The 17,560-nt window shown below is 30.5% G+C and overlaps 2 protein-coding genes across 9 annotated transcripts in view; one reads left to right on the top strand and one right to left on the bottom strand.

Moving 5' to 3' along the window:
* LOC126744537 (serine-protein kinase ATM) overlaps positions 1-8,091 on the bottom strand; it is a 66,370-nt gene extending 58,279 nt beyond the window's left edge. The window contains exon 1 of one of the 3 annotated variants that reach the window (XM_050451979.1): positions 7,627-8,091. In XM_050451979.1, coding sequence (XP_050307936.1) covers positions 7,627-8,053 — 427 coding nt within the window. In that variant the 5' untranslated portion in view covers positions 8,054-8,091. Of the gene's footprint in view, positions 1-875; positions 993-1,664; positions 1,880-7,626 lie in introns of those variants that run through there. The other 2 variants (XM_050451981.1, XM_050451982.1) reach the window with 2 other exon arrangements.
* The window catches only part of LOC126744540 (kinesin light chain), a 73,519-nt gene continuing 61,531 nt past the window's right edge, over positions 5,573-17,560 (top strand). For 4 of the 6 annotated variants that reach the window (XM_050451995.1, XM_050451993.1, XM_050451994.1 and 1 more), the window contains exon 1: positions 5,575-5,740. The gene's annotated coding sequence lies outside the window, so the exon portion shown is untranslated. Of the gene's footprint in view, positions 5,741-17,560 lie in introns of all 6 variants that reach the window. The other 2 variants (XM_050451991.1, XM_050451990.1) reach the window with 2 other exon arrangements.

Raw genomic sequence — 17,560 nt, 5'->3', positions numbered from 1 at the left:
TATCATTTTCAAGAGTAAAAAGTCCTATTTCTTACAATTATTCCATCAACCCTTAAAGGTTACCAATGAAATGAAGGATCTTGGTGTTGTATTGGACAGCAAATTATCATTTGATACTCATATATCGGGTATTATCTCTCGGGCTCATAGAATGTTAGGTTTCATCATATGATCTAGTAAGGACTTTTCAATTTTTATGATAAAGAAACTATATTGCTTGCTAGTTAGAAGTGTTCTGGAGTATTGCTCACCTATCTGGAACCCTTGTTATGTAACACATGTAACTGCAATTGAGCGAGTGCAGAATAAGTTTCTTCGTTATATTGGTTACAGGTGTGGTTATATCAGAGATGATTATTCTTATAGTGAATTAAGATCGCTACTTAATATATAATGAAATTCATTTACTTCACAAGATTATTAATGGTGTAATTGATTGTCCAGAATCCAATCTAGTATGTCTGAATGTACCTATAAGAAGGAATCGGCATACTAATGTTTTTTCTGTTCCTTACCATTCTACAAATTATGGCAAAAATAACCCTATTACAAGAATATTAAATAATGCAAACTCTATGCAACAATCTGTAGATTTTTTTGGAACTTTAGAGGCAAGATTTAGAGGATCTTTAAGGCATATATTGTGATATATACTTTCTTTTTTTTTTGTATAGCAATGTATATCTATACTGTATTTAGTAATTAGTTCTATTTATTGTAAAATGGCAAGTCCGTAAATAAATAAATAAACAATCAAATAACCATCAATCCAACATGTTTAGAACATAGAACATGTCCACCATCAGCGATACTATAAAAGAACCAAGGAAACCATTTTAAGGTGTTAAATTATGAAAGGTATTAAAATTACTTACACGATTAAGGAGTTCTGTCAAAGTTATAAGTCTAGAGCCTCAGACAAGGTTAAATGGTTAAAAATCTGCCATGCTTAATTAATTAACAAATAAATGGATGTTGGAGGCTTGAATAGGTAAACCCAAGTTTGGTCTTATTCACATGTATTTTAATATAAGTTTTACGCCTTCAACATCCACTTATTTGTTAATTAATTAAGCATTGTAGATGACATTTTTATTCATTTTAACCTTGTCTGAGGCACTAGACGTATAAGTTCGACAGAACAACTTAATCATATAAGTTCCCTTGGTTCTTTTATAGAATCCCTGATGATGTTCTAAGTCGGAAACATGTTGGATTGATGGTTTTTTAAATAAATTTAATGGAGGATGACCAGAATATTTTCAGTTACCCATTTTTGTAAGTTCCAAAATTTCATGGTTGATACTTTTGCTAGGCACAACATTTATTGTCCCTTAAATTTTAATGCTCTTAAATACGTTAATAGCTTAAGAAATCATCATCTGTTTGAATGTGGTTTTTGTAGAACTAATTATGGGTTCCATACTTCAATTACCTGGATGCAAAGATGTTTAAACCCCTTATGTAAAAATTGTGCTTTTTACCACATTTAAAAGTATTAGTTATTTGTATTCTTATTATGTATAGATCTTATAGCAATTATTATTTGGTATTCTATTAAGAATTAAGACTTGTATTATGTGTATTTTACCATCTGTTAATGCTGTTACTGTTGCATTGAATAAATAAAGAAATAAAATACATAATATAAAAAATATACTTACCTTATCTTAGCTATAAATATAAAAATAATGCTGGAAATCACTCTATTCTTTAGGGAGAGCAGGAGCACATCCTTTTATATTTATTGTAGAAAATTAAGACTATTGTTTTTAAGTCTTAATAATGTTTGATTATGTTAATGTCTCAAATAATTAACACACAATATTCATTATAAACACAAACAAAAATAAACAACAAATAAGCAATATTTCTTAATCCCAACTATATATATTACTTAAGGCGGTGCTGCCAATGATTGTCAATCATATGAAATTGTCTTACTTTGATCTTCTACATTAAAGTGAGACACTTTGATAAGACTTACCTTGATGTTGATGCATCTGGCAACGTCGTTTATTTGATTTTAAATATCGCGCCCTTGTTTAGGGCCGTTTCACAATAATACGAAGCGGAATAATTTTTTACCAAGTCGAGCTGCGTTTATTAACAACTCTTCGCCGTACATACAGTGCGCTTATAACATTCTGAATTTATGAGTTTATAATTTAAATTTAGGTCTATTTTTAACAATTTTCATTAAAGGTAATTGGTAATATCTGCCAGTCAACTGGTCAATGCCCTTTATGTGGATTATGTAGGGTTTGTTGAGTTCACTCAAGGATGCGAGTTTATATATTAATTCCAAGGGAATCATTGTAAGTTAGACGACCTTCTCATAAATATCAACGGGGTGACAGCATTACCTCCGATGCTCTAGTTAGAGTGGTTATCAATATGTTAGGGCATGCCGATTTTTAACATGGTCTAGTGTTCGACGAATAGTGAAAAATTAACATAAATGCACAGTTGTGAACAAAATATCTAAACGACTCTAAAAGTGTAAAAGAAAAAATTTAACAAGAAAAAAATTTATCCAGGCAATGATGAAATTACCCTAAACACTAAGACATTGTGGTACAAGTCTTTTGAATTTATTGATCGGAGACATATTACCTCTGTTATTAGGTTGAAAAGGGTCCTTGTTTAACATCCCAACTGTGAATGTGGTCAAGTGGAGGATATAGATCATATATTTTTAGGTTGCATAATTAATCAGATTTAAAATCTTTATATGCATAAATTATTTACTAGGGTCACTTTTTGTGATATAACCAAAGCTTTCGACTGTGTCTGCTTCAGAGTTCTTGGTATGAAAGCAAAAGTACTATAAATCTTCGAACTCTAGCGTTAAATTATGGAATCATATCTCTCTGGTAAATATCAAATAGTAAGTTGCAAATGTCTACAGTCACATGGATTGTGAGGTCCCTCAAGGATTGGTGCTCGGACATTGCTCTTTCTGATCTATATCAATGATCTTGAGAGTAGTGATACAGGTACTGGTTTTATTCTATTCGCGGATAACACTATATTGGCAAAGAAGGCTGCTGATCTGCAGATAAGCCTGGAGGAAACGCAGTTAAGGGTTGCTGATTGGTTTTATACTAATCAATTAAGCATGAATCCTAATAAGAATCAAAAACTGTTTGTGGCTACTCGTAATTTGAATGTGCGGGATATTGCAAATGAACCAGTTACTTTTCTGCGCATTAAAATTGATTGTATACTTATCTGGGATGCACATGTTGATTACTTATGTCCGAAGGTGGCTTCTGGTGTCTTTGCTCTTCGAAATTTAGTCCATAGTGTATCTATTAAGGCTGCTTTTTTAGCCTATTTTGCATGTATTCATTCAAGGATTTCATATGAAATTCTTATCGGGGGTCATGCAAGGGATGCAAATCGCATTTTCTCTCTTCAAAGAAAGGCATTAAGAATGTAGAGCAAATTTCTCTAAGCTTAACATATTGACTGTTCCTAGCCTATATATATTTCATTGTTTCTTGCATGTTAAAACAAACATTAATAACTACGAAACTTTCAAAGACGTTCATACTCATTTGACGATAAATAACACTGCATTTCATAGAATACATAGCATTAAAACTGCTACTTCTTTCTATGAGCCACTGTTTAACAATAAATTCCTTTCACCACTTCACATTAAAATGTTGCCTTTTATTGATTTTAGAAGAAAATTAATGCAGCACCTTGCATCTAAATTTTTTTTTAGTAATGATGAATATCTAAATCACAGTTTTATAGATCTTGCGAATAAATGGGTAATATTGATCGTTTAAGGCTCTAATATTAACTTGTGTAAGCTAAATTATGTAGTATTAACACCAATAAACATCTTATTTTATCTGATTTATTAACAAAGGAATTCCAGCTCCATTTTTTTCAAATTCAAATTCAAATTCAAATTCAAATTTATTAATCATTTTGGTTATATTATAACAATTTTTAACTTAATTATATTCAATAATAATAGTTAACAGTCATTGTTTTTAACATACACCTAGATGTTGTAACATCTGTTTGTGTATGCTGAGAAATCACAAAATTTTAGTAATAATATAAAATATAACTAACCATAATCTACAACTAAACAAAAATTCTCCAATAAAATTTCCCTTCCCAAAACTATTTAAAAAAATTAAATTTATCTATATTTGAATAAATAAATTTTCTACAGACCTTACTAAAGTTTTTAATATTATTTATATTTTTTAAGCTGTTTGGTAAGATGTTATAAAATTTCGGGGACAAGTATCCTAAAAATCGTTGCCCTATAGTTTTTTTTATGTTTGGTATTTTTAGGTGTCTGTTTATATTATTTCGGGTTGTGTTGGAATGACTAACATAATTCTTGATTTTTTCTGATTTATGTGTATAAATGCATGTTGACAATATGTAAATTGAGCGTATATTAAAAATTTCTTCAGAATATAATTGTTGTGTAGGAAATCTTTTTTGTTTTTTTTATATAACTTTTAAAATAAAGTTTTGTACTACATTAAGTTGTTTTAAACAATTCTTGTATAGACCTCCCCAGACAATCACCCCATACCTTAACAAGGACTCAACCAAGGATTTATAAATTAAAATTAGTAGTTTTTCATTTAAGATATTTCTCAAAATATGAAATCGATAAATAAGTTTACGGATGTTTTGTGTTAATTTTAGAATGTGTTGGTCCCATTTTAAATGTTTATCCACAATGATACCCAGATATTTAGTAAATGAAACTTCCTTGATATCAATTAATTCAAGTTTAATTTGTTGAAAGCTGGGGCGATTAGCAGCTGTTATAGAAAATGCAATATAGTTTGTTTTTTGACTATTGAGACTTAATTTAAAAGAATCCAGCCAGTTCTTGACTGTTGCTAGACCAAGTTCTGCAGTTTTTTTTGTGTCTCCCCAAGAAATTCCGTGAAACACCGCAACCGTGTCATCTGCATATGATATCAGTGACCCGTCATGAATTTTAAGATTGGTAAGAGCGTTAATATAAGTTTTAAAGAGTATAGGTCCAATAACTGTTCCTTGTGGAATTCCAATTTTTATATAAGATGGTTCACTAATCTCATTATTTATTTTTAAAGACAAATATATGTTTCATATTTAATGGTGCTAATAATACTGGGACTATAATTCTCTCTATATAAAGTTAATTTGGAAACTGTTTTAATAATTAATACATTTCTTAGTATGAACAAGATAAAACTATGACTCAAGTTTAAATTATATCGACTAGTAACTCTTCATCAATATTCCAATTAATTAACCTTTCACTAGAATTGCAGAAAATGAATTATATGGTGTGTATATCCTGTACTAGCCTGAATATTAGGTAAAACCCTACTTATTTTAAGATAGGGATATGGTCCAGAGCCAGATACAATCCGAAGCTCTGATCCCCACATGATCTGGAAACGTGCTCTAAAGGAGCAGAAGCCATAAAAAGAGGAAGAAGAAGAAGAGCCTGGTTATGAACGGACCAAACCTACGATTAGGAAACGTCACTTGTTACTTGACGTTTGTACTGTCAAACGATGTAAAATGTCAACGTCAGTCAAAAGCAACTCTGCGGATATTCGCTAGCGGATAGCCATACTTTCTCGCAATTTAAGAAATATCTGAAAGTTTAATCAATTTTGTGTTAAATTATTGTTCTGTGTAGTGATTGATTGCCTGTTATATCCTTTTTTTACGGAAATTCTTTAATATACTCGTAAGTCTTTAGAATATAACAAACCGCACATTATAATTGCACCGAATAAAGCTATAAAGCACCAAAATATTTATTGGGAAACCCATCAAGTGGTTGACTGGCCTACAATTTGTTGAAGAAGTTTACAATTAAATGTTTTCAGTGGTTTTAATCCTTTAACTGTACTATTGGGACTTATTTAGTCGTTAAGCCCGTATTTCTTAAATATTGATGTTTTAATAAACAGAGTTATTTAGTGCCAAACCCAAACACTACTGTCATTTTTTATTTAACATTATTCATTCCTTTGCAATCTTTATTTTTAAAATAATTCCTGGTTGTCGTGGATATTCCCGTATCTTAGAGGTCATTATCCTAGCTATTTTGGGTTTTTTCATTAGAAAACTTAATAGCAAGTTGGCAACACTAATTTTTTAAATCAAGTTTTTTTTTATCCTTGGAAGGTAATAGGTTCAGTGTCATAATTACTATGAATCATATGGTAAACTATTCTAATTTCATATGTTTTATCATTCAAGTAGTTGCTTTCCTATTGGGAAGTAAAACAGTTATTATTTGATACCTATGTACCTATATAGAATTCATAATTGTTTAATATGTATTGCAGTAGTATTTAATGCATGAATGAATATCCAAATAACTTTCTTATCGGTTTTATTTAAGAATATTGGTACTATTGTTATTAATTTTGTTAATTAGCAGTCCATCTATCAGGTATAGTATGTATCTATCTAATTTTTTGGTAAAGGTCTAGTTTAGCAACTTTTCTGAAAAATGCCCTTAAAATGGGAAACCCCTAAAAGTGGAATTTTTTCCAAAAAAGAAACACAAAAATTAATTTTCACATTTATACATTTTAATCATGCCAGGAAAAGCAGGGTTTAGTTTCAACACTAAGATGTGAGGAAATGTTTCCTATAATTTCTATAGTTCCTATAATGAAATTTTTATCAGTTTACATTCAACACAACTTTTAATAAAAATCAAATAATCTCTTGTTTTAACCCTTTGTAATTGAGGGCTCTGTAACTGAGCCCTCAAGTTTGAAGATAAATATTAAATGGCTCCGCTCCGGAGTCCTTGAGTGCAAAGGGTTAATATTGATTGCATTAAAAACAAAGGTTATTGTACCTGATTCTATTTCTTAATATTAAAAGATTTTCACCTTTTATACAGATCACTGAAAACAATAATAATAACAATAATAATGTTTATTTCGAAAAAACAATAATACAAAGTAATTAAGGATACAGTTGGAAACACAATTAACTACTAAGTTTGTGTGTGTTCCCATTCAAAATATATAGATATATTAAGTTCAGACAAAATAAAATCTAATATTATGTGAACAGTATAGTGATTACAAGCTAGCAACAATTAACATTAACCAAACAATTGCTCAATATTAGTATGAATGATCCAAGTTTTTATTCTATACTTGATCCTGGCATAAGGTTTATCTCTCAAATCAAGAGGCATCATATTGTAAATTTTTGGAGCTGTATAAATTAACGATCTTTTAGTAAAAGTAAAATTTATTTTAGGAAAGGATAGAGGATTGCTATTTTGAAACCTGGTTGCCAAAGGCAATACTGGTCTACTTTTAGCTATTTTATTATTACAAAGAAGTCTTGTAACTGAATTTATATAAATGTGATGCAGCTGAAAAACTCCTGCCTCACTAAACAAATCAGTTTATGGGTACAATTTATTTTTAAATAAACAAACTTTCAGCAATGCTTTTTGAGCAACAACAAGAGACCTATAAGAAGCACCCCATACACTTATACCATAACCAAGTACAGACTCTAGAGTTTTATACAATGACAAGATTGTCTTTTTTAACAAAGAATGCCTTAATATGTAAAACTTATACAACAACTTACATATTTTACCAATTATGTAATCAATATGTACGTTCCATTTTAGTAAGTTGTCAAAAAATACTCCCAAATATTTTACTCTACTGACACAATCAATTTTAGTGATACACTGGCAAAAATTGTAATTTTGGCAATCAAAGTTATGAATTCTTAATGTAGTGTAACCTGGCAGACCAGAATTATTTTTGGCATAACACATAAACTTTGTTTTGTCGGTATTTAAAGTTAGCAGATTGAAATCAAACCAATTTTTTACCCTTGATATTAATGACTCAGCTTTATTTTTGACTCCCTCCCAACTGCTATCTTCAATTATTGCAAGTGTCATCAGCAAAACACACCACACTATCTTTTGGGACAACTGAAAAAAGACCATTGATGTACAGTGTAAATAAAAGAGGCCCAAGCACAGTACCCTGAGGCACACCATTCTCCACCGCACGTCCAGAACTCACTGTTTCATTAATTTTTACCTGCTGTTGCCTATTTTCTAAAAACGATTTTAATAATTGATGTGGTAATCCAATTATACCCAGATCACCTAGACGTTTCAGCAAAATATGGTGGGACACAGGCTTTGGCTAAATCAATAAAAATGGCCATGCATTTCATACCCGAGTTTAAACCAGAGACATTGTGGTTATTTACCTTTATAAGTGCATCCTCTGTACTGCAATTTTCCCTAAAGTCATACTGCTCATTAGATAACAAATGATACTTATTTATAAATTGAGTGAGACGTAATTTTAGGCATTTTTCAATTAATTTACTAACTGAACTAGTAAGAGCAATTGGTCTATAATTAGACGGTTCTTCCCTACTACCAGCCTTTAAAAGGGGGATAATAATTGTTTTTTTAAGAATATCAGGATAAATCCCAGATGAAAAAATTTGGTTTATTAAATAAGTCAGAGGTTTTAAGAGAGGTTTATAATTTAGTTTAATTATTTCATTAGAAATATTATCAGCAGTGCTAGAGGTTTTGTACTTTAATGAATTAATCATTTTTATAGGCAGAATAGGATTTAAAAAGAAGTTACTGTTAGCCTTTATACTAGGAAAGTTGTAGTCATTATAATTATTTATTTTGCTAGCCAAGTTAGACCCCACAGAACTAAAGAATTTGTTAAACTCCTCAGCAATTAATGGATCAGTAGTAAGAGAATGGCCTGCTTTACTTTTAATATGTTTAATGTTATTGTTGCCACCAGAAAAGTCTTCATTTGTACATCTTTTAATAGTCTGCCAGGTCAACCTAGGATCCCCTGAGTGAGAGGAAAAGAGGCCTTTAAAATAAGAAGCTCTAGCAACATTTAACACTTTAGTAAGCATTTTTCGATATTCTATAAATTGGGTTTTATAATCAATATTTAGAGGATTTAATGATAAACATTTCTTTAAATAATCCCATCTTCTTATTGAATTCAAAATGCCCCTTGTTACCCAAGGTTTTAAAATTCTGTGCTTGCATTTGACATACTTCTCAGAACTACATAATTTAATATGGTTAGTTATTTTATTAATAAAATTTGAAGCACAAACATTTGGGTTTTTCTCACTCAAAACATCCTGCCAGTCTTCAGAATTAAGTCTTAAACTAAGTTGTGACTTATCCAAATGTTTAATTAGTCTAGAAACAATATTATTACCACTTAACAGAGGAATATTTAACAAAGTAGGGAAATGGTCTGGAAATGAAAAATGGAAATGAAGTCCTCCTCTCAAAACAACAGCTTCAGAGGTGAATTTTGACCTGACAAAAATGTGATCAAGACTAGTCAGACAATCACCCTGTTCCCTAGTACCAACATTAATTTTACTTAAAAATCCTTTTGATAACATTAAGTTTAAATAATTATTAACAATACTACACCTTTCATTTAAGACATTCAAATTAATATCACCACAGAAAATTTCTATTGCACATATTTGGCTATGGCTATGAAGATAATTCTCCAAGCTCAATAGAAAATCTAATTTTTCTATATTATGACAACGATAAAAGCCAGTAATACCAATATTAATCCCATTTTTAACCAACACAGCGCTTAAGAAACTACAATCATTTACCTTTTTTATTTCAGCACTCACTTCTTATGTAAAAAACAAACCCATCACACTTACTAACAAAACTTTCATTATAGCAAAGGCGATATCCTGGAATATTTAAATTTTGTGTTTTATGCTTAATATTATTAGTTTCTGATAATCCAATTATGTCAAAGTCTTTATTAAGGAATTGAAGATATATTGTAAGGTTATTAAAGTTTTAACAGATACTGCATACATTGATACATTCATATGAATAATATTAAGATCACATTGTGATTTATTAAATATAGTAATATTAGTTAAATCATCATAATAATCAGTTTTATATTCAAAAACATCATCGCATAGAATATCTACAGCCATTTTATGTTTAGTAACTACAATTTTGTTTACGCACCTGTAGAAGCAACTTATTACTGTTTAAGCTCCCTAAGAATATCCTGACAGTGGTACACACTAAGTATTTTAATGGGTTTGTCACCCTCTTTCATCCTAGCATAAATACATCCGTTTTTACTCCAAACAAAACTATACCCTACATTTTTTAACTTATTAGCTTCCTGTAAAATATTTAATGAAAGGAGTGAGATGTTCATTAACATAAATATTGTTAGCACCTTGGATCCTACACTTAACACCATTCAATGCACCAGCCGCTTTTTTGATCAAATCAATACAATGGAGCCAAGAATTTTCAAACACTTGGATTAATTCTATTGTTTATTAACAAAAATGTATAATACGTCGCGTAATTTTAAGACTGTGGAACTGTTAATTTTCTACAACTTTTGATGTAAAACACAACATAATTAGATTTATATAACACACGAAAATATAGCAAACACTGAAGAGTGATTAAAAGTATACGTCCGAACCTTGGAATTTATTGAACTGAATATATCTTCTTCACATTCCTTCTCATCAGAGATTGGAAATCATTAAGGCAATTCATAATTAGTTCTTAAGCCACAATGTTCTTTTCGTTCCTTGGCTTCTTTTTCCTTTAATCTTTTCTTCCATAATGTTCTGGACTAGCACATATTTAGGTCCTCTTACATGTCCAAAGTATTCAAGTTTTCTCTTTTTTAAGGTGTTTATTATTTCTTCCTCTTTTTGGATTCTTAGACGCAATTCTATGTTAGAAACTCTATCAGTCCATGATCTTTTTAGTAAACATAGATAACACCATATTTGAAATGCCTTAACCTTATCCATTTGACGACAACCTTCCTTAGCAAAATAATAATTAGAAACAATCCATAATTATATCTAAAATTTTAGAGAGGCACTTCAATCTGTTGACCTTATCTTCTCTGTAGTACCATAATGTGGTTTCTGTTATGTTAGTTTTCATTTTACTTTTATATACACTGTGTCAAAAAAAAACATTACAGTATTGTCATCTTGTAGACATTGTTCAAGTGACAATCCAAAGCTTTAACCTAAGATTTCAATTTGAATATCATTTAAATATTTCTGGGAGTAAAGCTGAACTGCTTTTATTGTTTTTTTTTTTTAAGCTATTTTAGAGACATTCACCAGACATACCTCCTGTCTTTAAAAAATGATGCAATAAGAGTATTGTGTAATAAAAATCCTTGTTGTAGAACAAAGTTGTAGACCTTTATTTAAACAATTGCAAATTTTAGGTATGTCAGGTTCTTATATTTACCAATGCCTGTTATATATAAATACACATCTTTCTCAATTTGGTACAGTTAAAGATAAACATACACATGACACGGCAGTTTCTTATTTTTTCCACAACATTGGATAACCTTAATTCAAAAGATCTTTCAAAAAAGCAGTACAACTGCTCGTCAGCTGTTGTACATAGGCTTCCACTACCAATATTTAGAAATAATATAAAAAAAATTATCCTGCATGTCTGCCCATATAATCTTAAGGAGTTTTATTCACATTTATCCTTATAGTCCTAATTTCTTTATTATATTATATAGCCCTTACACTGCTTTGTTAGTGTTGTGGTGCAGAGTCTTTTGGGAATATTTCTGGAGGACAGTGAGGATGGAAAGTGCCCTTAGAGTAACTGAGAGACTCAAATAGTTCAGTTGGCACATTACTACATATTAAAATCTATTTGACAATGCTAAACATTTTCAAATGTAATAAGGCAGATTGTGGTGGTGGTTTTTACCTTAAATCTTATAAAACCTGTTTGTGAAAATGAATTTTCAACACTTGGACATTAAAATATTGTGATCATATTATGTTCTAAAATAAAGATTAAATTCAATTGTGATGATTATCATTTGGTAAACAAAAACAAGTTCAAGGACACAAGAACTCTAGTGTAACAATTTCAACATTAATAAATGTCTAGTATATTTAGGTATTAACATAAAAATCTCAATAGTTCCTCAAGATCATAGATAATAATTAAATTTACATATAATAGGTGTCAAAAATAAAATAAGAAAGACATATAGTTTATATTAAGTGATTGTGTTGATCTGTGTGACATTATCATTGGGACTATATATGTTTACAAAAAAATTATTTTACATACACTTATAAGTTACATAAATATATACAGATACAATATCTGTGGTGGGATAGATCTCTAGATGATTAAATAATCTAAGTGTTCTTAATTTTGTGAATTATTTATATTATTTTGTACAGTATTCAGTTGACTAGACTTAGAAGCTGAGTTGGGTATTTTTTTCAATAAAAATTTATCACTGAAAAAAAGTTTATAAAACTGGTACTGAGACCTATCAAGTCTATTTAAAAAAAAAATTAACAAATCTAAATCAAGTTGTTCTAAAAAACCAAACAAATATAGTTTATCCTTCTTAATCCCATTGAAATAATTCATAAGCACAAGAATAAGAATAAGTAGCATGAACACTCACAACTATTGTCTTCTATACTTTTTTAAAGTTTATAACACATGTTTCTTGAATCGCCATAAAATATTGTCTGTGGGATCTTATTGTACTCCTGAATACTTCTATAGATGGCGAGTCCTGTCCCTTTTTGGTCCTGGCATATATATTCCTTAGTTGATGTGTTGTATGTATTAATTTTTCTATTTTTCTGCAGTTTAATATTTGCTTTAAGATTGTTATTTATGATGTTATATATAATGTTATATTGTATGAAATTTATACAGTTCTATGTATTCAATATCATTTTACATAATTTCATTAATCCCACATTTCTGCCCCTACAAAAACAATTAAATATGATTCAAATAATATATTCTCCATAATTATAGATTTCTTCAATTTGGCGATGTTAAGCCATACATATATTATTAGTAATAAACTCTTGCAATAAAGCTGGCAGTGGTTAAATGTTGTCGAATTCTAAATCAGGAAAAAAAAACTTATTGTTTGGGATTATTAGACCAGCAATAATCTATTCCCTAATTGTCTGGATACTGTGTATAGACAGACACATATTCCAATTTTATTTTTAATTCTGTTGAAACCTATGCTATTTATACCGATTTTAGCAAGGCATTTGACAAGGTCACCCATACAATTTTAGTTTCTTGACTTTCAAAGCTTACCCAGATGTCAATTTTTTATAATGGAATTTTGAAGTCTTTAAATTTAGTTTGGAAGCTTATTAAAGAAATTAATAAATGGATATTTAGTAGAATGCAGTAAGTGGTTCTTTCCTTCTAAAAATAGTTTAAAACACCTCAAATAACCATAATATTTTTATCTAATAATAAAGTAATGAACAAATCATCAATTTCCCTTTACAGCATTTCCTTTTCTAGCCAGAACATCGATATTGCAGGATCCGTAAAAAAGCCCGTCGTTCTCCCCTATTTATTTTCGCGCATGCCTCCCTAGTGACGTCAACAGACGCCCTGCGTCCTTTTTATGGCGGCGCCGCTACGTCCCGATATGGTTAATCAAGCGCGGTTCATCCTAGGAGCCATAATGTACAATAAAAAGTACAATTCCTTTTATAGTTTCTAATCAATTTCCTTTGAAAAAAGGAATTACAGAATAGATGTGGATAACCCAAATGAGCTGGATGAAACGATACCTTAGTTCACTATTTTCGTTTCAACCAATGGTATTTTTCAATTTATTCCTGGCAGTTGATGATATTTTTAAATTTCTGTGTCATCTGCCTGGAAGAAATTAAACATTTAACCCGATTTCCATGCATTTAAGGCCAAGGAAAAATTTAGAAGTTATTATACTCTAGTCCACTATTTTTTTTACAAGCAGTGGTATTTGTTAATTTATTCCAGGCAGTCGAGGATTTTTTACATTTCTGCATCAACTGCCTGTAAGAAACTAAAAATTTAAACCAAATTCGAGGCATGTAAGGGCAATTTTTAAAAGCCTTGAAGAATTTTGAAGTTATGATACCCTAGTTCTCTATTTTCGTTTCAACCAATGGTATTTTTTAATTTGTCAGGCAGTTGATGATATTTTTAATTTCTGTGTTAACTGCCTGGAAGAAATTAAAAAATTAACCCGATTTCCATGCATTTAAGGCCAAGGAAAAATTTAGAAGTTACTATACTCTAGTCCACAATTTTTTTTACAAGCAGTGGTATTTGTTAATTCATTCCAGGCAGTCGAGGATTTTTACATTTCTGCATCAACTGCCTGTAAGAAACCAAAAATTTAAACCAAATTCGAGGCATGTGAGGGCATTTTTTAATTTACTTTTAAAAGCCTTGAAGAATTTTGAAGTTATGATATCCTAGTTCCCTATTTTTGTTTCAACCAATGGTATTTTTTAATTTATTCCTGGCAGTTGATGATATTTTTAATTTCTGTGTCAACTGCCTGGAAGAAATTTAAAATTTAACCTGATTTCCATGCATTTAAGGCCAATGAAAAATTTAGAAGTTACTATACTCTAGTCCACTATTTATTTTTTTTACAAGCAGTGGTATTTGTTAATTTATTCCAGGCAGTCGAGGATTTTTTACATTTCTGCATCAACTGCTTGTAAGAAACTAAAAATTTAAACCAAATTCGAGGCATGTGAGGGCATTTTTTAATTTACTTTTAAAAGCCTTGAAGAGTTTTGAAGTTACGATACCCTAGTTCCGTATTTTCGTTTCAACCAATGGTATTTTTTAATTTATTCGCGGCAGTTGATGATATTTTTAATTTCTGTGTTAACTGCCTGGAAGAAATTAAAAAATTAACCCAATTTGCATGCATTTAAGGCCAAGGAAAAATTAAGAAGTTACTATACTCTAGTCCACTATTTCTTTTACAAGCAGTGGTATTTGTTCATTTATTCCAGGCAGTTGAGGATTTTTTACATTTCTGCATCAACTGCCTGTAATAAACTAAAAATTTAAACCAAATTCGAGGCATGTAAGGGCAATTTTTAAAAGCCTTGAAGAATTTTGAAGTTATGATACCCTAGTTCTCTATTTTCGTTTCAACCAATGGTATTTTTTAATTTATTTTCAGGCAGTTGATGATATTTTTAATTTCTGTGTTAACTGCCTGGAAGAAATTAAAAATTTAACTTGATTTCCATGCATTTAAGGCCAAGGAAAAATTTAGAAGTTACTATACTCTAGTCCACTATTTATTTTTTTTACAAGCAGTGGTGTTTGTTAATTTATTCCAGGCAGTCGAGGATTTTTTACATTTCTGCATCAACTGCCTGTAAGAAACCAAAAATTTAAATCAAATTTGAGGCATGTAAGGGCAATTTTTAAAAGCCTTGAAGAATTTTGAAGTTATGATACCCTAGTTCTCTATTTTCGTTTCAACCAATGTTAATTAATATATTTTAACAATATTTTTAATTTCTGTGTTAACTGCCTGGAAGAAATTAAAAATTTAATTCGATTTCCATGCATTTAAGTCCAAGGAAAAATTTAGAAGTTACTATACTCTAGTCCACAATTTTTTTTACAAGCAGTGGTATTTGTTAATTTATTCCAGGCAGTCGAGGATTTTTTACATTTCTGCATCAACTGCCTGTAAGAAACTAAAAATTTAAACCAAATTCAAGGCATGTGAGGGCATTTTTTAATTTACTTTTAAAAGCCTTGAAGAATTTTGCAGTTACAATACCCTAGTTCCCTATTTTCGTTTCAACCAATGGTATTTTTTATTTTATTTCACGCAGTTGATGCAGAAATGTAAAAAATCATCAACTGCCTGGAAGAAACTAAAAATTTAAACCTATATTAGCCCTGTTCTTTGATTTAATTGCAAAGAGCAATAGAGCAAACTTTGTTTAATGATTAACAGTGAAACATATTGATACTTTTTTTTAATTTACCCATTTGTAACAGAATCCTAAATAATAAATTGATACACCTGCAAATTCTCCCATATTCTCTGTTTCCAGATAGCTGGAAGTGGTTAAATGTTGTGGAATTTCTAAATCAGAAATTATTGTTGGAAATTAACAAGCCAGCAGTGACTTATCAGTCACTCACAATTTGAGAACAAATCAAAGTGTGCGATGGTTTTCAGAAATCAATGGAACAAGATTTTGAGTAAACTTTGTTTAATGCCTAACAGTGGATTATATTGCAACATTTTAATTTACCAATTGTAACAGAATCCTACATATTTATTTATTTAGCAACGGGCAATTGCCCAATTAAAATACAAAGTGATAATAATTACTAATACAAAAATTTTCTTCTAACCTAATGTTAAACATAAAATAAACAGACCCATTAATAAATTAAATCAACCTCCTGCAAAATAACAATAGGTAACAAAAAAAATATAAGACAGTGGTTGCGCGAGAGATTCCGGATAGATTAACTGACAGAAGGGGATCAATTAAATGGCTTCCAAGATCATCAGATTTAGCACCCTTAGACTTCATACTTTAGGGACATCTTAAATTTGATATTTAGAAGAGCCTTGTAGTCCATTGTAGTTCTGAGCCAGGTTTTGACGCTCTGCTGTTTTGTCTAGAGCTATCGGGAAAATTCCAATGGTTTTGTCTTAGTGTCGTCGTTCTGAATCCAACGAGACCATCCGCAAGTCGTAGCTTTTACGATAACCGAGATATGGCATTTTTGATGCCCATTTTTGGCCTCAAAAACGAGGTCAAAAAGTGACAATTTCCGAATTTTCAAAGTGCTCTGATTCCCTTATTTCTGATCGAATCTTGTTATAACCCGGTATTTTCGTGACTTACTTGATGAGAACAATCCGCTGGTATAGTTAGTTCGAATTCGAAAAAAAAAAATTTCTGAAAAAAATCCAAACGGGGGGGTATACTCGAAAAATGAAAAAACCCAAAGTTTGAAGGCCGATATTTCAACTTCTATGGGAGATATCGGGAAAATTCCAACAGTTTTCTCTTAGTTTTGTCGTTCTGAACCCAACGAGATCATCCGCAAGGTCGTAGCTTTTACGATAGCCGAGATATGGCATTTTTGATGCCCATTTTTGGCCTCAAAAACGAGGTCAAAAAGTGACAATTTCCGAATTTTCAAAGTGCTCTGATTCCCTTATTTCTGATCGAATTTTGTTATAACCCGGTATTTTTGTGATCTACTTGATGAGAACAATCCGCTGGTATAGTTAGTTCGAATTCGAAAAAAAAAAAAAATTCTGAAAAAAATCCAAACGGGGGGGTATACCCGAAAAATGAAAAAACCCAAAGTTTGAAGGCCGATATTTCAACTTCTATGGGAGATATCGGGAAAATTCCAACAGTTTTCTCTTAGTTTCGTCGTTCTGAATCCAACGAGACCATCCGCAAGTCGTAGCTTTTACGATAACCGAGATATGGCATTTTTGATGCCCATTTTTGGCCTCAAAAACGAGGTCAAAAAGTGACAATTTCCGAATTTTCAAAGTGCTCTGATTCCCTTATTACTGATCGAATCTTGTTATAACCCGGTATTTTCGTGACTTACTTGATGAGAACAATCCGCTGG

The sequence above is a fragment of the Anthonomus grandis genome, chromosome 14, assembly GCF_022605725.1.
Source record: "Anthonomus grandis grandis chromosome 14, icAntGran1.3, whole genome shotgun sequence".
Taxonomy (NCBI): domain Eukaryota; kingdom Metazoa; phylum Arthropoda; class Insecta; order Coleoptera; family Curculionidae; genus Anthonomus; species Anthonomus grandis.
The sequence above is the reverse complement of the archived record's forward strand: the minus strand, read 5'-3'. Positions and strand labels throughout refer to the sequence as shown.